The sequence below is a fragment of the Gymnoscopelus microlampas genome, assembly GCF_963454915.1.
Source record: "Gymnoscopelus microlampas genome assembly, chromosome: 22".
In the NCBI taxonomy this organism is placed as follows: domain Eukaryota; kingdom Metazoa; phylum Chordata; class Actinopteri; order Myctophiformes; family Myctophidae; genus Gymnoscopelus; species Gymnoscopelus microlampas.
Window position 1 is genome coordinate 2,368,064 of NC_139959.1, and position 22,313 is coordinate 2,390,376.

At 42.0% G+C, this 22,313-nt stretch overlaps 1 protein-coding gene across 1 annotated transcript; it reads left to right on the plus strand.

Moving 5' to 3' along the window:
• Positions 1-6,372: 6,372 nt before the first annotated feature.
• On the plus strand, positions 6,373-21,071 carry pex2 (peroxisomal biogenesis factor 2). Its single transcript, XM_084048556.1, has 6 exons — positions 6,373-6,433; positions 17,247-17,478; positions 17,689-17,805; positions 18,426-18,630; positions 19,624-19,902; positions 20,690-21,071. The coding sequence occupies exons 1-6, from the start codon at positions 6,430-6,432 to the stop codon at positions 20,882-20,884; spliced, it is 1,032 nt and encodes a 343-aa protein (XP_083904682.1). The 5' UTR covers positions 6,373-6,429; the 3' UTR covers positions 20,885-21,071.
• Positions 21,072-22,313: the final 1,242 nt, after the last annotated feature.

A 22,313-nucleotide genomic window follows, 5' to 3' on the forward strand; every position in this document is an offset into this window, starting at 1 on the left:
CATAACACCCAGGAACACGTACATAACATTTCATAGTAATCTTTCCTATCATTGGCCACCTCAAAGTGTCTAGTCAAACAGATGTGTTACTGAAATGACAACAAACAAAGAAAGCTAAACTTACATCAATGGTGTCACCAGAGCAACTGAGCTTCATCTCCAGCCTGGAAACTTTGGCATGTGCTTCATTCTCCAAGTCCTCGATGGTCTGGACCAGCACCTGGTTCTGCTCTGCCAGGTCATTCACATAGGACCGCAGGACACGCACTTTCATCTGAACGGACAAACAGGCCAACACAGGGAAATTAGTCAGTAGGCCAGTGACTGTTTTTTTTTCTTTCTTTTTTTTGGATGAACTTTTTATTTGCAATGAAAACAGACATTACCATACAGTCTAACTGTCTGTATCATTGATGGCTCACAGCTAGGGAAGTAATGGTAATGAAACGTATTCACTGTACACAGTATCTACTAAGGATGGGACGATTATTGTTATTATTGTTGATCGTGATAGAAAAGCTCACAATAATCGTATCGCAGAGATTTTAAGTTATCGTGAAATTGTCCACCGTCATACACTAGGATGAATTTGCTTTTTTTTTAGCTGCAAATTCAGTACAACTTTCAAAAATGGCAGATCCACAAGCTCACAACGCTTGTAGATCGGCTATTTTTGGTGAACGTTCCCTCCAGAAAGGGGATGCAGGGGGTTCAAGTGGTCAACAGAAGTGGCATTTTAAGTTTTAAGCATATTTTGATTATCGCGATTATATCGTTAATCGCAATTATTTTTGCCGCAATAATAAAGTACATGGGTCTGGGTTACACTGGTGCTTCACCTTGTAGGGAGGAGCTAAACCAAACAGGGGAATCACTGCATGTTTGTTTGTTTTGTTCACAATTCTACTGCTTTGTGTTGCATTTCATTGTCATATCGTATCGATTATTAAATAGGCCACATCAACAGTCACAATGCAGACTAAAACATCCTCAATCGACCTTCTCCTCTTAAGCCTATTTTGTCACATGGATGTCATGGAATTTCATGTTATTGTGCAGAATGTGCACTATACAAAATTACTTCTTTCTAACCTATCTTAGCCGAGCTAGAAATTATAACAATATTTTTTCAGACAACATTGTTAAACCGGGCCGTACAAACTAGCTTTGCCACCTAGATACACAATTTGATCCGATAGGAGACACAAAGGAGACTCTTTGTGTCTCCTACCGGAAGCACTGCTGGTCGTCAAATTATTGGCTTAGGAATGCGACATAAACAAAAGAATATCCATGAATTCAAGTCTCCTTGGGGTGAGTAATCGATAGACAATACGTTATTTTTTGGGTGAACTATCTCTTTTATTACTGCACCTTTAACAAGTGTTACAAACATGTTTGTAACCATCATAACTCCAATGGGGTTTCTACGGATAAAAATGAGCGATGTGTTTTTAGAGCATAAAGCTTTAAGATTGACTGCTCACGTCAACATTTAGGACTTGGGAGCTCTTGGGTTCTGGAGATATAACCTTGTTAGGTAGGGCCCACTACTGAGGCGGACTGACCGAAACCCATCTCTGAAACCTTGTTACCCCTCGCTTTGATGCACAGCCCCGGCTCGCACAGGCCACATTCTGGAGCTAAATTATGTCACATGACAATCCCCATGATTAGGAACTCTACTTTTTTTTTTTTTAACACACTCGTTCCGGGAACGCATATACTCTGTCATTTTAGATTTTTAGCTATACTATTAAAAAATAGCAGATATACAAGCTCGTAGCGCGGAAACGAGTGCCGCACTACGAGCTTGTATATCTGCTAGTTCTTCGGGAAAAAAAGAAATGTTAGCAAATATATGTTTCTTAAAGCGAACATTTTTAACTCAAATCTTTGCTTCTGGGGATTCTACAAATGTCTTCTAAATCCCAACAGTTTTTTTTTTGATTATGCTATAATATCAGTTTTTTACATTTCAAGGACCCCCAAAATGATATGTATTTGTTCACGGACCCCCCAATCTCACAATATTTTGTTCCAGGGACCCCCAGAAGCAAAGATTTGAGTTAAAAATGTATATATATATTCAAAGATGTGCACACATTTTCACGATTTAAATAAATAATAATATAGCATATTATAACAATAATATAACAATATAAGCTCATGAGCTTGTAGATCTGCTATTTTTTGAATAGCCAAAGAAATGTTAACATGACACAGATGCGTCCCCGGATCGATTGGGTTAAATATGACTGTGGATCTCTGTTCTCTGATTTCTCCTCCGCTACAGATGGATACCTAATGCAATTTGCCACCTGTTACAAGTGCTGCGGTCTTTATGAAAGCACCCCTATGCTTCCTCAAGCCATTTGTCTTGAGGCAGGACGGCCCGGGTCATTCTCATGATGACCCAGCAGCCATTGTGCACAGGATATGCTCTCTCATCTGCTTCAGATGAAGAACACGACAGACCCCGGTTTGTCTCTAAATGGATACAGATAATCAAGTTATGCACAAACAGTGAGGACGATTAGGGCTGAGCTTTTGTCAACTTCAAAGGTAGGGTAAGTGATATTATTGACTAAAACAGAAATGTTTTTTCTTTCAAAGTTAACGCTCTATATTCTGATTGTAATAATTGCTATAGAGCAGTGGTTTTCAACCTTTTTCATGCCAAGGACCCCTAAATTGATATACATTTGGCAGCGGACCCCCATCTGAAAAGGTTTTGTGCCAGGGACCCAAAAGCGAAGATTTGAGTTAAAAATGTTCGCCTTAAAACAATATATATATACAAAGATTTGCACACATTTTCACGATTTTTCTAAAATAGCAGATCTACAAGCTCATAGCGCGGCACTCGGTGCCGCGCTACGAGCTTGTATATCTGCTATTTTTGAATAGCCAAAGTGTAAAATAATGCTTTTTTAGCTCAAATCAAAAAGTGACACAGAAGCGTTCCAGGTCTTAATGGGTTAAAGGTAGGGTAAGTGATATTTTTGTCTAAAACAAAAGTTAAAGCTCTATATTCTGATATAAGAGTTGTTCAGTAACAGGGGTCTCTCCATCTCTCCATTTTTTTTAAATAAACAGAAAACAAAACATTTTCAGGTGAATCTTCCAATTCCAGACAATCAGGAGAGAGTACCCATTTATCAGCTTCAATTGTATAGTGTTCCAGTTCCAATGTCGTCTGCTCATTTCTTTGTGTCATCACATTCAGTCACTTATATTCTGTATCAGTTATCCCTTCTTATTACATAAAATTGGTATCCCAACCTGAAAATGCATGTTCTGTTTACTAAAGAGCTGGGGAGACCCCTGTTACCGAACAAACTCTCTAGTCTAGTCCACTGTTCCCAAACAGTGGGTCAGGACCATAGAGTTATAATACAGAATATCTAGAGGGCGGATTGCCCCGCCCCAGCTATTCATTTCTATGAAAGTTGCTCAGTGGCGTTTGAAGCACCCGGAGGTACTATATATTGGGTCGATATTAGGTCCGAACCAGTGCGCTAGGGTTTCTACGGAGCCTCTGAAGGGACATGAGTAGGTTTTAACGGTAGACGCACGCGCAGCAGCATTTTAAATGCGGAAGTGTTGTTATTCTGTTCTACCGTGGTTCTGGGGGCTTGGTCAGGACCCATTTGTGGGTCGCAGGTACATTTTTATGGGTCGCGAGTTTTACATTTTTCATGAATTATAAACAAATTCCGATATTTAAAAACAAATCATAAATAAATACCCCCCCAAATCAACGAAATCAAAGAAAGAAATTCAAAAACAAATGTTTAAGAAGTAGTGAAAATAGGAGATCTACAAGCTCACAATGCGTCGTTGTGCTTGTAGATTGGCTATTTTCAAATGGACAAAATATATATAGGGCTGAAGGGTTTTGTAATAATAATCAAAATCTACAAAGTAGTGAAAAAGAAAGTAGTGGAGTTAAAGTATAATATTTGTAGTGGAGTAGAAGTAAAAGTACTGAAAATTGGAAATACTCCAGTAAAGTAAAAACAATACCTACAAAATTGTACTTAAGTACAGTACTTGAGTTAATGTACTTCTTTGATACTTTACACCGCTGAACATTGCTAAAATAACCCTCGACGGTCATCATCTTACAAACCAATAAAGATGGCAGCGGTGGGGTTCGAACCCACGCCTCCAGAGAGACTGGAGCCTAAATCCAGCGCCTTAGACCACTCGGCCACGCTACCGTATGAATCAATGCGGGGAAATACGTCAGATAAAAACATACGCCACATAAACAGACAACGTGACTGTCTGCAGCAAAACCCTGAAAAAAGCGGCACTGTTTGTTTCAAAAAATCTTAGTACCGAGCTACCCTTGACGACAACTTATTCTTCTAAAAGCAAATGAACATTTGTAAAAGCCAGTTTGTTCCAAGTTGCAATGTGACGTCGCTCTGTTTACACCATGCTGTACCGCCTCCAACTCTACATACTTTCACTAGTTTTTAGCTTTACCCGCCAATTGTCACTGGACATCCCCGTGGAAAGCCCGTATTTCTCCATACATGTACGAAATAAATCATATTAAGTGCTGACCCTGTAGTCCCGAGTCTTAACTAGAGATTCGGAACCTGTATTAGCCCGTATTTTTCAATAAATAAGTGTTTTAATGCCGTCTGTGTCGGATTCTGTCGGAAGTTCCCCGTGTTTCTCAATGGGCGGTAGTGACGGGGCGCATCCGGTGAAAGCCGGTATTACACTCAATGTAAACAGGAAGAAAAGGAGCGGGAAATGGCGTTCAGGCACAGACGGGATTAAAACACATGTCTATTGAAAGATACAGACTATAACATTGCACAAAGACTCCGAATGTCGAGTTAACATTCGGGGGAAACTGGTTAAGCACCTTATATTTTGCATTTGTACATGTTCGGAGAAATACGGGATTTACTGGTGAAAGTTCAGGACGCTCTGGAGGGTGCGGGCCAAGACTATCATAGATCTATGCAGATGTCAAAATCGATACAATACATCTATGATAGTCTTGATCCAAGACTAGGTTTTCTCAGGCCAACGAAGCTCCTTGTCTTCCACCTACCCGCAGTAGAGTGTCTTCTTGGGCGCCAGTAGTGTCTTCTATAGCTATGTGTCTCAGTCTGTCCTCATAAAGACTCGTGAATTCACTGAGGAGACGTCTGATGTTGTCCAGCAGCGGGGCTTCGTTCACCTCCACGCCGCTCAAAGAGCCGCTGTCCTCGGCTCTCTGCGCCTCGTCACACCGCCGTGGCCCGGAGGAGGACGGTTGTTGTTGTGGTGTGTTGTTGTTTTCACAACAACTCATGTTTCGTGTAAAAAGCTGCTAAAAGTAGAACTTTGTTTTGTGAAAAAATGAAGAAAAAAAAATCTAAACAAACAAAAGTTGCTAAAAGTAGTACTTTGTTTTGTGAAACATTGAAAATAAAAGTAAAATATCCCCCCCCCCCCAAAAAAAAAACTTTTGCTAAAAGTTGTACTTTGTTTTGTGGAAAAAAAAAAATATATATATTGAAAATTAAATGAAAAAACTGCTAAAAGTATGACTTTTACACAAACATTAACCTGTGTTTGTCATTAGCAGGTGGAATTAATCAGCTGCTTACATTGTCAAACGACACATTTTAAACACACCGCTGTCACTTAATAAAAATAAAACATGTAATCATAATATGGAGCAGCATGTACCATATGTACACAGTGCTTTAATAACGTCTTGCTTTAATAACTTGGTAAATAATAGAGTTTGGTTTGGTCGCCACTGGCTTCCATCCATCGTTACTAACAACGGATTAATCCTTTTAAAATTGATGTTTCGTCGCGCGACGGTGCCTCGCGCCGAAAACAGCAGATCTACAAGCTCACAGCATTTAGGGTCTGCTACGCATTGTGAGCTTGTAGATCTGCTTTGTCACAGCGGGCTTTATAATGAACGGACGGGACTCCTTTGCCGCCCACGTTGCCGCTCGCGCGCGCTCCGATTGGCTGGCTGCGGTCAGGTTGGCTGTTCCTCTCCACCGACAATTGGTCGGTTTTGCTCCAGGGGGGCGGGGTTACCGTGCAACGACCCCGGAAGAAGGTTTTTGTTTACGTTCACGCTCGAGCCCCCAGAACCGCGGTATTAACAGTGAAGCTGCCGTCGCCTGGTGGTCAAATCTGGGATTGCAGGATCTTTGCATATAAAGCGTTACTGCGCACGTTTCTATCGTCAGAAACGCTAGTGCGCCTGCTCCATCGGCTCCAACAATGAGTAGAGGCAATTCCGGGTAGCTCATCAAGCGCTTGTGAGCAACTGTCATTGAAATGCATTGGTGGGGTTGGGGCAGTCCGCACTCTAGATATATTATTACTCTATATGCATGTAACGCACAGAAGACTCTGCTGCTGTTGCTGACTGTTGTCACATCCCAAGCAATGGGTAAATAAATACATGTTATTACTCATCATACTTACATGTAATGTAACACACAGAAGAGTCTCTCTGCTGTTGTTGTCACATCAAAACAAAGCAATGGGTAAATAATAGTTTAGGAACCAAGCATGCAGTGTGCATTAATGTGGTGTTTTGATCATCTAAACCAGTGGTTTTCAATCAGTGGTCCGGGGACCACCAGTGGTCCTTGAGGGGGTTCCAGGGGGTCCCCAGCCAAATTAATTATTAGGAACCAAATTGACCCTTATATGTCTGTAACTCTGAGAGTGTACACTCTCAGAGTTAAATGAACACTGATGATGGTACAACTGTGTAGATTGGGACCCCCAATGAATCAAAATGGTTGAATCCCTGGCATATCTTTTCAAATGGGGGTCCCTGGGCTAATATGTGTCAATTTGGGGGTCCTTGACGCAAAAAAAGGTTGAAAACCACTGATCTAAACACATGTGTTTCTTTCTGAAAGCGTCTGTTTCAGCGAAAGAAAGTCATATGTGCCTCTGTATCCCACTTTATCTATGTTCGATGGTGTTGTCCAGTGTGTTATAGCTAGTGCATAGCAGTGGTGGAAGAAGTACTGACATTTTTTACTTAAGTAAAAGTATCAATACTGCAATGTTGAAATACTCTGTTACAAGTTAAAGTCTGGTAGTTAAAATTTACTTGAGTAAACGTACAAAAGTATTGGTATCAAAGTGTACTTAAAATCATCATTAGTGTTCATTTAACTCTGAGAGTGTACAAATGGGTTCCATTTGTACACTCAGAGTTACAGACACATAAGGGTCAATTTGGTTCCTAACTATTAATTTGGCTGGGGACCCCCTGGAACCCGCTCAAGGACCACTGGTGGTCCCCGGACCACTGGTTGAGAACCACTGCTTTACAGCACCTTACATTTATGTCATATTAACGATACGTAAATATGTAAATGTTTCCCCTTAAAAATACAGCATGTCACGAGAGAATATCTGTTTCCATTATGACAGATTGAAAATAACTTTATACTTGACGTTTAACCTCTTGAACCCCAGTATCCCTATTCAGGGTGGGAACATTCGCCAAAAATAGCCGATCTACAAGCTCACAACTTCAGCTTGTAGATCTGCTATTTTTGGCGAAGAGACTTGTAGATTGAAAAAGAATGCACCAAGTTCACTGCAATTAATAAGTATACAGTAAAGAGTCTAAGTGGTTAAACTGAAGTGACATTGATGAATTCCAAATATTATCAAAGTATCCTGCGGCACCCCTGGACTTGCATCACGGCACCCTAGGGTGCCACGGCACCCACTTTGAGAAAATCCTGCACTAGAGAGACAGAAACGTTACGATGTCTTTCTGTCTACTCTATTCAATGTAAACTCATGTACATTATACTCTTATCAGATGGATATGTGCATATGTGTAGATATATTTGGTTGATTAGTCTTTTTTTCCCCTTATTGCTCCCTTCAAAAACAACTTTAACTTTTGGTACTTTAGTACTTTTACTCAAGTAACATTTTGAACACAGGCCTTTTACTTGTAACAGAGTATTTCTATATTGTGGTATTGCTACTTTTACTTAAGTAACATATCTGAGTACTTCTTCCACCACTGTAATTCAGTCGTCTGTACATAATTATAGCTAGTGCATACTAGAACATCAGATTAATCGATGTGACGGTTTGCAATACTCACAACCATCCAGTGACAGTTGAATAGTAAAGTCACGGTCATGTTTTATTTCTTTCCAAGTTTTTATTGTATTCTTTTCTTTATTTCTTTCCCTAACTATGTAACTGTGTTGAAGGTTGTTTATTGTTACGTCTTCTGTACAGGTGCATAAGAGTAAAAAAAAAAAACAATTGTTCAGCTCTTGCAACAGCATAGTAATGATAAACAACTATAGTGACAGGGAGGAAAAATAAGCAACCACATTATATACTGTACACATACATATAACGCTATGGCAGTCACTGTATAGTAGCTGACTGTACACTATATATACGGTAATGCTTTCTTTAACAGCATATACTGCTCCACATCATCCAATTATTCCTCTAAATAATCGGCGCCAGCGATCAAAAAACTGCCACATTGACATTCATAGCAAAGTTGATCTTATTGATTTCCAAGAGATTATACTGACTTCATTCCTGTCATCTCAGTCACCCGTCTCTGCTCGCGTCGTTATATCTCCCTTTTCCCAGCGTGTGTGTGTGTGTGTGCGTGTGCGTGTGTGTGTGTATGTGTGTGTGTGTCTGTGTGTGTCTGTGTGTGCTCTGCGCTCACACTCTTAACAAAACCTAATCCCCGCGCTTGTCATTATCACATAATGCTCTTGACTTATTATCAAAATGGGGCAGATTTGTATTTTTGTGTTGTTGTTAAAGACACTGATAAGCCCCAGAGAACGAACATGCAGAGGTTGATCGCACGTGCGTGCATGCGCGCACGTGTGTGTGAGTGCATGTGTGTGTGTGTGTGTGTGCGTGCGTGTGCGTGTGCACGTGTGTGCGTGTGTGTGTGTGTGTGTGTGTGAACACTTAGTATAATGAGTGTGTTTTTAAAAGAAATCACTAAAGTTAAATTGGGCTGTGATCTCACTCTGGGGTCACGAGGTCACAGGCCGTACAGTTTTCCTTAAAAAAAAAGAAAGAAAGAAAGAAAAGCCATGTGAAAAAGGCACAGGGATTTAATATGCACCTACAGTACATGGAAAGACGTATTTACTGTCCTATCCGATCAAAATAGACATAATTTGTGTGTTTTTTCTTTATTTCATAATGCTTGTTTGTCGAGGTCTCACAATAAGTAGACAGAGGCTGTGTAAATCCATGGCTCATTCTGCTGCATGAAACCATTGTTCATCCCTTAACTATTGTACACGTCTAGGTGAACGCCCTTCAGACATAGACAGTTGAACTGAAAGACACCACACACACACATACTGTGTACACACAGATAGAGGGATAGATAGATATAGCTACAGTATACACACACACATACATACATACAACAATATATCATAACACTGTTGTCATTCTATTATCATAGTGACTATATACATTTTTTCATGTTCTTTTTGTTTTGGCAGTTTCGGCAAAATGTTCAGAATATGGATTCCGGGGCTCAAGTGGTTAATGCGTTCAATTTCCTACCGTCTTTTAATTCTTCAATATATGAAGCATATAAAGGAATTGATCGCCTTTCCTGTCTCATGCATAAAAAAGACGGTTGCGTTGCTCAGATATTCCTCCAGCACGGTGACAAGCAGCACGTGTTGTTCAGCACGATACTACGCCCCAGCGCTCTCACACACACACACTGATGCGTAGAAGAAAGACACAAGTTCAATTTTCTCATTCATTAGCTTGTTCTCCCTTTTCTCTCTCCCACTCATTCGATATGCCTCTCTGGCCTGTAAATGTTTCATGACTTTTTAAGTTGTTTTTTTTTCTCTTCTTTCCCTTTGCAAGCCTTCTGTACTTATTACTCATACCGCCTTAGCATACTCCAACCTTCGTACTCACGAAATCAATTAATTCCCCTTAATAATTTACCTTCTGAGCAAACCAGATTAGCAGAGCACTATTTTTTTTGTGTCGGATGTGCTTCTCTAAGTGATGTTTTTTTTTTGTTTTTTTTTCTCTCTTCTTTTTTTTCAGGCATTAACCCATTAAGACCTGAGGACCCGATTCTACAAAATGTCTTCTAAATCAGTGGTTCTCAACCTTTTCAGGCCGTGTGACCCCCCAAAAGAATCATATTTGAACTGGGGAAAACCCCCATTTCGTTTGACTCGGTTCCGCAGATAAATATTGTGAAAATAGCAGATCTACAAGCTCACACAACGCCTTGCATTGCGAGAAGTTGTGAGCTCCGTTGTGTCGGTCCCGACCCGCAGGTTGAGAACCACTTTTCTAAATCCTAACAGTTTTCTGAAAAAAACGTAATGTTCCGTTATCAGTGGTGCTCCAACTTTTTCCATGTCAAGGACCTCCAAAATGATATGCATTTGGCCGCGTACCCCCCATCATCTCAAAATATTTTGTTCCAGGGACCCCCCAGAAGTTGTAACAAGAGTTAAAAATGTTCGATTGAAAAAAATATATATTCAAAGATTTGCACAAATTCTCAAGATTTTTCAAAAAAATAGCAGATCTACAAGTTCATAGCGCGGCACTCGGTGCCGCGCTATGAACTTGTAGATCTGCTATTTTTGGATAGCCAAAGAAATCTAAAAAACGACACAGATGCGTTCGTTCCCGGTCTTAACGGGTTAACTTGGCCCTCACCCCATGGCTCGAAGGAGTCTTGGGTGATTACAGAAAGAGGAGAGCCTTGATAAAGCATTAGTGTAGCGACACACACACACACACACACACACACACACACACACACACACACACACACACACACACACACACACACACACACACACACACACACAGCCCGAGGACCCCTCTCTCTCCGTACATTTGCACACATTCATTTTTCATGAAACAGACTCATAACAATTAGTCTGGTTACCGCCTGGGTAATCTTAGCGTCCCCCTGTAATGCCTGTGGTCGGTCCGCGCTGCGATGACATCACTCTTTTAACCCCTTAAGACCGGGAACGCACTTTAAAAAAACATTATTTTTATACTTTTGACTATTCAAAAATAGCAGATCTACAAGCTCGTAGCGCGGCACTTTGAGTGCCGCGCTGGGGGGGTCCCTGGAACAACATATTTTGAGATGGGGGTCCGCGGCCATTTACACATCATTTTCGGTGGTCCTTGACATGGAAAAGATAGAGCACCGCTGATATAGCAACATACTGTTAGGATTTAGAAAACATTTTTAGATTATGTATTTGGCCACGGACCCCCATCTCAAAATGTTTTGTGCCAGGAACCCCCCCCCCCCCGCAGAAGCAAAGATTTTAAAAATGTTTGCTTTAAAAAATATATATTCAAAGATTTGCACACATTTTCTAGATTTTTCAAAAAAATTGTAAATCTATGAGCTTGTATATCTGCCATTTTTGAATAGCCCAAAGTATAAAATAACGGTTAAAGTGGTTATACAGATGTGTTCCCGGTCTTAATGGGTTAAAAGTTCTAAATCTGACATTCCCATCCGTTTTCATAGTGAGGACATTAGCAAGCCTCGGCTAATAGGCCTGTATTCGTTGCTGGCGAAAGAAGGGCAATAAAGTGAGAGAGAGAGAGGGAGGGGTAGAGGGCTAGAGAGAGAGAGAGAGAAAACGAGGTTGGAGTGCTTTAGAGGAATAGGTTATATTCGCCAGACCTTTTACACAAATTAATTTACATGAGCGAGGGCAGAAAATGTAAAAGTTGTAATCCGGCATGCATGCATGTGTCTGTCGTGTCGCCAACGCACAATATAGCCTATTTCTCGCTACAGGCATCATAGAAAGCCAAGTGACCGTTTATGTATTATTTCAACAAATATATTATGCCGCTAACAACCATAGCTAAGTACTTTGGAATTTCGAGCACTGTAGCTCTGTGCCAGGAGCTAAATCGAGACTTTTTGGCCAGACGCTTTTACAACTGGCGTTTTGGAATGACAGCCTTGTGGATGGTTTCCGAGGTTTTTGTGCATTGTAGAAAGAAAAAGAAAAGCATAAACACGGACTGCCAAACCCCAACACCCCCACCCACCCCCAGTCCTGTCCTTCCTTACTTAACCCATTAAGACCGGGAAAGCATCTTGTCATTTTTAGATGTTAACCACTTTTAACCAGTATCTTATACTTTGGGCTATTCAAAAATAGCAGATATACAAGGTGCCGCGCTATGAGCTTGCAGATCTGCTATTGTTTGAAAAACACGAAAAGTTGTACAAATCTTTGAATATATATATATATATGTTTTTCAAAGCGAATATTTGTAACTCAAATCTTTGCGTCTGGGGGTATTCTAAAAATGTCTTCTAAATCAGTTTTTTAAAACAGTTTTTTGAAAAACCTATGTTGCTATAATCAGTGGTTCTCAAACCGTTTCATTTCAAGGACCCCCAAAATGATATGCATTTGGCCGCAGACCCCCCATCTCAAAATATGTTGTTCCAGGGAAAAAAGATTTGGACAAATTTTCTCGATTTTTCAAAATATAGCAGATCTACAAGCTCATAGTGCGGCACTCGGGGCTGCGCTATGAGCTTGTATATCGGCTATTTTTGAATAGCCCAAAGTATAAAATCCCGGTCTTAATGGGTTAAAGCACCCCCCCGCCCCCACCTCCCCCAGACCCCAGACACTGCAGCCAAAGCCAAGGTCAAGAAGACAGTGCCACCACCCTCTCTGTCTATAGGCTATTCCCCGGATGCCAAAAACCACAGCCTGATGCACGCATCAGGAATGTTCCCTCCTCCTCCTCCCCTATTGTGACTGCCTTCAGTCTCAAGGTCAGCTCCTTGGGAGAGGTTCATGCTTATCTATTTTAACCCCCCCCCCCCCCTCCTCTCTTTCTCCTCCTCTTCCTCCACTATCGGCAGACAGACAGTAGCTTGGAGCTTGATTTCAGCCAGAGGGGTCTGGTCTGGTGGTAACGTGCTGGTGGTGACCTATCTCCTCTCCTGCCTGTCGGCTTGATGGAGCGTTGTGGCTACTAGTTTGCTAGGATGCGACAGCCAGTGGTGGCAAGTAATTGAGTACATTTACTGTAGGCTTTAGTAAACAAATATATATATTTTTTTACTTCACTTGATTACATGATTTTTCAATACGTTATACTTCTGCGTCAGTATATCTCGGAGTCAAATAATGTTATTTTTTTATTTCACCATAATTATTTGAAAATTTGATTTACTTCTAATCTAAAAAGTACTTAAAAGTTACCGTGTAGATTTTATGCTTACCTATTTTATATTTCGGCTATTCGGAAATGGCTGACATACAAGCTCACAACGTGTTGTGAGCTTGTAGATCAGGGTTTTTGTTAACGTAGGACAAATCATTACACATTTTTGTACTTTTACTTTGGTACTGTAAGTATTATTGCGCTTCTATATGAGCTTGTAGATCTGCTATTTTTTTTTAATCGTGAAAATGTGTGCAAATCTTTGAATATATATATTTTTTAAGCGGCGAGTATTTGTAACTCAAATCTTTGCTTCTGGGGGGTTCCTGGACCGAAATATTTTGAGATGGGGTCCGCGGCCAACTCTGACTCTGTGCCACGCTATGAGCTTGTAGATCTGCTATGTTTGAACAGCCCAAAGAAATCTTAAAATGACACAGATGCGTTCCCCTGTCTTAATGGATTAACGAGCGCAATGTGTTCCATGTTAGATTGGATATTGTTGACTGCGAGGTATGGCAGCCATGGCTTCTAAGCTATCTTTGTCCTGACACATGACTTATATACAAGCTATGGTTCTAACCACCGCTCTAACCTTTGCTGTGAGACTCTGTTGTTGACTGTCAGGCACCATTGGTCCAGGAGAGGGCATTTAGTCTCTGTACTCTGTAAGACACGGTACAGTGTACTGTATCCATGAGAGAATTATGAAGTCAACATCCCCTTTGTCACTGTATCACACCAGGTAGTGCTCGCATACACAAGTGGCTCTCAAACCTTTTCATGTCAAAATGATACGTATTTGGCTGCACGGACCCCCATCTAAAAAAATATTTTGTGCCACGAACTTTTCAAAAATAGCAGATCTACAAGCTCATAGGGCGGCACTCGGTGCCGTGCTATGAGCTTGTAGATCTGCTATTTTTGAATAGCCCAAAGTATAAAATATGATTAAAGTGGTTAAAGTGATTGTGACGCTAATTAAATAATTAACTAATTTAGCTGGGGACCCCCTGGTAACCACCCCCCCCAAGGACCCCTGGGGTTCCCCAGACCCCCACTTTGAGAACCAATGGCATTACACAACACATTGATCTATGTATAGGTTTGTTCACGTTGCATGTCTGTATGTATAAACATCTGTACAGTAAAGTGTGTGTGTGTGGCGTTCGTCCTGCGCAACGCACACACACACACACACGTCCGCTCCGTTTACAGTGGCTCGGTAAACACTGGCATTGATTGTGACTTTTGACTATTACATAAGGAGCATGGATTTCCAGCTGTCCGCGGTCAAAGCCCTGTAAATTCAAATGCTTAATTTTTATAGGCAGGCCCGCATTGACTGAAGTGTCTCGCTTGTTATATATTTGGCAAGTGGCTGCAAGTCCTGAAGGGAGGCTGTCAATAGCAATCCCTGTGCTATTGATATGGTAGTGGGCACACGAGATGTTACTCGGGCCCCCCGACGACCGACATCGCTCTGATCCCCTCTACATCATAATTACATTAATATTGACAAACCCTTGACAATAGTCACATTACTATTGATAGGTGGCTGTCAATACCGTGTTCCCCCAAATAAAACATATTCATTCATAACTTGTAAACTGCTCGATAAAAAAGGCTTTGAAGAGAGAATATCGGACCCGGGCGGGCCGGAGGTTTTTACTCTCCCCCGAGAGAGAGAGCTGCTGCTGCTTGCTGCTACTAGCTACTGTGACGGCCGATTTCTACCACCTGGCTCTTGTGTGTGTGTGACGTGTGTGTGTGTGTGTGTGTGTGTGTCTATATAGACTGATGGATTAGCTTAGCTCTGTATTAGAGCTCCGGCTGTATCGAGGCTATGCTTGACATACACAACGGCACATATTAATCCATTCAATACGGGAACGGATTGAATGGATCGGTGTCATTTTCGATTTCTTTGGCTATTCAAAAATAGCAGATCTACAAGCTCATAGCGCGGCACTCGGTGCCGCGCTATGAGCTTGTAGATCTGCTATTTTTGAAAACAAGCGTGGAAATTTGTACAAATCGTGAATGAATATGTACTTTTTAAAGCGAACATTTATAACTCTTTGCTTCTGGAGGTCCCTGGAACAAAATATTTTACAAAAGTTTGATTTAAAAATAGTGCAAGATTTGCACAAATGTTCATGATTTTTCAAAAATAGCAGATCTACAAGCTCACCCTAACCCTATGAGCTTGTATATCTACTATTTTTTAATAGCCAAGACGAATATTACTCCAAAGTGGATTTTAGTTCACGTGCTGAAAGAGAAATGAAACAACTATCCAAGCACAAATGCGTTCCCGGACATAATGGGTTAATCTATGGCACCTCCTGCACCCCCATATCAAGGAGCAACATTCACATCAAAAATATAAATAAATGAACACTGTTCAGGGGTTAGCAGCAAACATTCAAATTCTCTCTTTTTTTTCCCTCTCCCCTCAAACTCACAGGCTCCAGATCTAGTTCACCAAGATACACATTAGCAGCAGCATTTAAAATGCAGCTCAATGCCATTTGTCACACCTGCTTTAGTTCGGTGTGTGAATTTTCCCCTCTGATTTCCATTCCTTTGCTCGTTCTAACTCGGGTCGGACGGTGTATGCAGAGGAGCCTATTGAAACATCATGAATACACGCATGGTCCTGTGCTCCTGGCTCACAATAACACCCCCCCTCCTCCCCAACACCCCTACACCCCTTCTTCTTCTTGAGAAGCATCCAAAAAGTGACCATCATCTCTCTCTCTCTCTTTCTGTCAAAAAAAACTGCCATATTTACCCAGCTGAAATCTCTCTTAAAGCCTCATGACAAATCTGTTCAGCAGGACACAAAAGACGCTGTTTAAAAAGCTCTTTCTCTCTCTCTCTTTCCTCTTCCCCACTCTCTTTCGCTCTCTCTGTCATGCCGCCCCCCACCTCCCCCTTCCCCCCCGTCTCTCTAAGTCACTTCGTTAGCCCTTCACTTCCTAAGCGTTTCATTGGAGGAAAAGGCAGATAAAACGGCGGGAGACGGAGGACTGAGTGACACTGGGAGCGGTTCGGTGCGTTAGCGGGAAAAGAAATAGCCCCAGACGTCACAGTGGCCAGATCCATATGAGAGTGTGTGTGTGTGTGTGTGTGTGTGTTAGTGGGGGGGGGGTAGGGGGGGTAGCAGTTCACATTTGGCAGATGTTTACGGTGTAGCAGAGACTGTGCCGTTAGCCTAATCCCCGGTGATGTGATTTGTACACACACCCTATCTTCTCCAGAGGGAGAGCAGAGGCCTCTGGGCCTCGCCCTGGATGTGTGTGTGTGTGTGTGTGTGTGTGTGTGTGTGTCTTAAAACCCCGTGCTCCTCCGCATTGCGTGGCTCAAAGGTTGCATTATGGATGGGTTTTACATGTGAAAAGTGATTTCCGTTGCCGTGTATAAAGGAAGGGGAAGAGGAGGGGGGGGAAAAAACTTTCCAAACAGCACAAGAGCGTCATCATCAATGTTTGGTCCCTAGTCACATTCCGGTTTGCTGTTAATAATACTTATTTGACTCTGTGTGGTCTGCACTGTAGAGCAGACCACACAGACATATATACATATATTATGTAAAATAAAATGTAATGGTATTTCTTCTTTAAAACCTTTGAAAACTGAGTTTTCATTGTGATATATATATTAATATATATAGTATATGTAGGAAACCACTACTATAGACTATTTTCACCATTTCCAAATAGCCCAAAAAACTTGATACTATCTATATACAAATCATTTGCTGGGGACCCACTGGAACCCACTCACGGACCCCTGGGGGTCCCTGGCCGGGACCCCACTTTGAGAAGCACTGCTTATTTACAGTTTCAGCGTTTGATCACCTTTGGACTCCATATATACAGCAGGGAACAGTACAGTACATGCTGCAACATCCTGCTCAGACATGAAGAATTAGTTAAGAACCTGAAACACCTGACCCGCGTTTTTGTTTGTTCTCTCTCTCTCTTCTCCAGCTGCTGTGGAAGAGGAAAGCGAGGGGAACCGAAGAGAGACGGATGGAGGTCCGGGTGCTGCAGCAGGCGGCGGTGCCGAGGGCGAGGGCGACCCGCCGCCGGTGCTGCGCATCAGCCAGCTGGACGCCTTCGAGCTGGACTCTGCTCTGGAGCAGCTGGTGTGGGAGCGCTTCTCCCAGTGCTTCCAGAACTGCCGGCCGGGCCTGCTCACCCCGGTGGAGCCCGAGCTCAGGTACCGTAGCGTCCAGTCCCCCCCCGTCCAGAATTATTACTTAACCGCCTGGTCGCACTTATTGGAGATAATCAAATGATTTGTTTGCATAATCGTCAGAATCGTTTATATATATTTAAACATCTGTTGATCATGAGTGATATGTTCCAATGTTAAAGGCAACAAAAACGCAATGAAATCATGTTTTAATGGCAATTATTTGTATGTCAGGGCCTTGCTGCAGCTGCTTCTGTGGAGGTTCACCATGTACTCGGGCAGTGCCACGGTGGGCCAGGCTCTGCTCAGCCTGCGCTACCACAACACCCTGTCATCCTCCACCCGCTACAGGTGACTATCAATCAATGAATGAATGCATTTATTTAGCACATCAGCACTTCCATGACAACAATCACACAATATCACAGAGGATTATTTCCACAATCACAACATTAAAAAACAACCACATAAAACGCAACTTATAAAACGCAACTTATAAAATATCAATGTATTACCTACATACCTGCGGCTGCTATATGTATGTAGACATCCTTTTATGTGGATTGTTTTTCTCCTTGCTCTCTCTCCCTCTCTCTTAGTTATTTAACTGTCAATTATTTTCTTAGCTCAGCTTCATTACTTTTTTTGATTAATCCAATAATCCGGGGGTAATAATAATAAGCAGGTAAATTATTATCTAATTAAAAAATAAAATAGTGTTTCAATGAATCAACTAACCACTTGATTATACTACACGATGGTGTCATGCAAAAATAATAAAATAAATTGCCAATCTACAAGATCGGATATTTTCACTATTTTGAAAGTTGTTCTTTTTACATTTTTGGATGATGTTTGCCTATAATGACACGACACAGGGATTGATTAATTGATTACTTTATTAAATTATCGATTATTCTTCATGATCGGTTAATTTGATGAACTGCCCCCCCCCCCCCCCTCTACTACAGGTCCCTGTCCCGCAGACAGAAGCTGGGTCTGGCCCTGCTCACCGTCGGGCCCCGCTGGCTCCAGGAGCGCTCCCACAGCCTGCTGAGGCCCCTGGGGCTGATGGTTGGAGGAGGAGACAGTGGGGGGCCCCTGAACCGGGGCCTCAGACACTTCCTGGCCCTCGTCTCCGGTGTGACGCAGATCGCCAGCCTCGTCAACTTCCTGGTTAGTGAGGGGAAAGTTAAGCCACGTTGGTTTTGTCATCTGCTAAATAAATGCTTACTAATAGCTAACGATCTAATGATCATCAATGCGTTCATAAAGGTTTCTACTAACACCTCTCAATTAGTTCCAACCCAACTCCTTAGGGAAACGTCACTGGGAGCCGATCAAAGTTGGCGTACCCGTCCGGAAGGGCCTGGGCGGAATCCACCACAATTTGGTGGATACGGAGGGATAGGCCCCCTGAAAAGTAGCCCGGGCCGACAGGGAGTCATTTTTACTAAAAACGAATGGTTGGAATCAGGGGTCATCAATATGTCCGTGGCAAACACTTGTCCTTGTCCCTGGCAAATTTGAGATTTTATTTTTTACACACTATTATAATGTTCTTATTTTGTTCAACTCTAAAGGTCCTTACACACCGGGCGACACCGGCGAAAATAGCAAATATACGCAAAATTCGGACTCGTTCCGAATAATTAAAAGACGCTTTTTCGCTTCGCTTTTTCGCTTTTTCGCTCCATGTACGGAGCCATTGACTTTATAAGGTTTTAAAAAAAAACGCATTATTCGCACGAAAAAATCGCCCCGGTGTGTAACAACCTTCAGAGTTACAGACCTGTTAAGGTCATTCAGGGCTAGCTCTTTATGTTTCTGGTAATATTATTGTTCACAAATGTCCATGGCAAAAAAATCAGATGTCCATTGGATTTCATTACAACCACAAGCCAGTGTGGTGATGACCCCTGTTTGGAGTGTATTCAGCACCCCCCAAAACTCATAATTAGACATCCAATAAGTTCATAATGGCCAATATTTTATTGCGCAGGCCTTCCGGCTACCCCAGCTGTGATTGGCTCCCACAAAGTTTCCCCAAGGAGTTGGGTTGGAACTAATTGAGAGGCGTATGAACACATGAAGAAAGCTATTGGCAAGCATTTATTTTGCAGATATATAAATATACATAATCTTTGGCTAACTTTCCCTAACTTTTAGGTGTTCCTGAGGAACGGGCGGCACCCACTGCTAGCGGAGCGCGCGGTGGGAGCACGGGCGGTGTTCAGCAAGGCGGAGGCGGCGGGGGGCCGGGACGTGGCGTACCAGTACATGAACCGCGAGCTGCTCTGGCACGGCTTCGCCGAGTTCCTCATCTTCCTGCTGCCGCTGGTCAACACCAGGAAGGTCAAAGCCGCCGTGAAGTCGCTGCTGGGCGGCGCCGGAGAGGGCGGCGCCGGGGACGAGCAGGACGCCAGGGATGGCCTGGGAGCGTGGAAGGTAATGAGTGTTCCGTTTTTCCGAAATTAATAGGGGTGCAGCAATTAAAGGTAGGGTAAGTGATTTACTTTTGTTAAAATAAGTGTTAAATAGCTCTATATTCTGATAGTACTCATTGCTATAGAGTGTTTCAGTAAAAGGAGTCTCCCATGTCTCTCCAGCTCTTTATTAAACAGAAAATGCATTTTCAGTGTTCTCTCCTGATTAAATTTTGTCACCTACCTGAAAATGTACTATATTCTGTTTACTAAAGAGCTGGAGAGACCGCTGTGACCGAACAAACGCTCTGTAGCAATGATTACAATCAGAATATAGTACTTTAAGCTTTTAACAAAAAATATATATACCCTACCTTTAAGCAAAATAATCGATTTAATCAATATACATATATATTTTTAGTAGCCATAATTGATCATTTAATAAAATAATCAAATGGTTTCCTTTTTTCAATTTCTTTTGCACGATCACAAAGCTAACGCATTGTGATCTTGGAGGTCGGCTATTTATTTTCACTATTTTGCACGATACCGTTGTCAAAGTATACTATAAAATAATTTAAGTTAATAGTCATTGTTATATGTATATATATATTTAAAAAAATACATATATATTTTTTTAAACTGCACTCTGCCATTAATCGAAGGAGTAATCAATAGAATAATCACGAAGCAAATAGTCATTAGTTGCAGCCCTACTGTACTTAAACTGCTGTGCTTACTCTGGCGACTGAATCCCCCCCCCATCAATAAAGGTCTGTCTGTCTGTCTGTCTGTCTGTCTGTGTAAAGGAGTGTGGGCTGTGTGGGGAGTGGCCCACCATGCCACACACGGTGGGCTGTGGACACGTGTTCTGCTACTACTGCATCAAGAGCCACGCCCTCGCCGACCACGCCCCCACCTGCCCCAAGTGCGGCGAGGAGGCGGGCCCGCTCGAGCCCGTCAGGCTGCCGGTGGAAATGACGGACATGGGAGGAGGCAGGTGATGATGTCAGGAGGATGGAAGCCATCACTTCTAGTTTTGAGTTGAAATTGAGAGTTTCGACTTTGACAATTTAATATGGTGGGATTATAATGTTCACATTTTTTATAACTGGTCTGAATGGAATATGACTTCTTACTGTATTGACTGTATATGTCCAAAACCGTTACTCTTCAGGAAATGGAAAAAAATCACAAATTGATCCAGTGTAGTTATTATTTAGTCACAAGCTCTTGTTAAGGAGGAGTTCACCCAAAAAAGTACTTATTTTCTATCAATGAGTGACACACCCCATGAAGCCTTGAATTCATGGGGTTCTTGTCGCATTCCTGAGCCAATAATTTGATGACCGGGTGGCTGCTCAGTAGGAGACTCAATTGACCTGCATTTGAGTCTCCTACCGGAAACTCCGCCGGTCATCAAATTATTAGCTCAGGAATGCGACAAAAACTAAAACATCTCCATGAATTCAAGGCTTCATGGGGTGTGTAATTGATAGAAAATAAGTATTTTTGGGGGCAAACTACTCCTTTATCGCACATATATAGACGAGCAGTCAGAATTAACCACTTTTTCCAAAATAGCAGACCTACAAGCTCACAATTTTCGATTGGCTACTTTTCGCTCTGACAAAGTAGGTAATTAATGTACAAAAAAAACATAAAACATTTAAATGTGGATATTCAAGGTGTCTGCCCAACAGCAATGATATACAGTACATATACAGTATTAATGGAAAAACATTATTCATTTGATCACAATCCACCATATTATGAAAAAGTGGCTAAAGATAACTTTGTAGTGAAACTAAAAACTACATTTGATCCATCGGAACACAGGTTCTTTTTTCCATTTCCTGAAAAGTAATGCTTTTGGACACACAGCGACAATAAGGGGAAACTATCATTCATTTGACCACAATCCTCCATATTGATGATGAAAGTGATAACTTTGCAGTGAATTAAAGGGTTTAACAGTTGGTCCTGACCGGCAGGCATTCACAGCGTATATATGACTGGTATTCAGTCTCAATGATGTCTGTCGTGTTTCCTGAACACACACACACATGGCCCTGCCATGTTTAATGTATGTGTACATATATTGACAAGGCTTTCGGCCTCCCTCACCGTTTCCTCGTCTCCCCGGCTGGACTTTGGAACAGAACTATTTGTCTTTGCTGCACTGGACTGGACTCTGCAGCAGAGCATCACACACAGAGCATATATTTGAGGAAGGACCATGTTGATTTATGCTCCAAATCGTGTGTGTGTGTGTGTGTGTGTGTGTGTGTGTGTGTGTGTGTGTGTGTGTGTGTGTGTGTGTGTGTGTGTGTGTGTGTGTGTGTGTGTGTGTGTGTGTGTGTGTGTGTGACTGTGTGTGTGTGTGTGTGTGTGTGTGTGTGTGTGTGCGTGTGTGTTTGTTGAAATGGGAAT

Excerpts from the sequence above, each read along its gene's own strand:
- pex2 (XM_084048556.1), top strand. Across the intron at positions 17,479-17,688 it reads CCGGTGGAGCCCGAGCTCAG|GGCCTTGCTGCAGCTGCTTC; the intron begins GTACCGTAGCGT and ends TTTGTATGTCAG. Across the intron at positions 18,631-19,623 it reads CCAGCCTCGTCAACTTCCTG|GTGTTCCTGAGGAACGGGCG; the intron begins GTTAGTGAGGGG and ends CCTAACTTTTAG.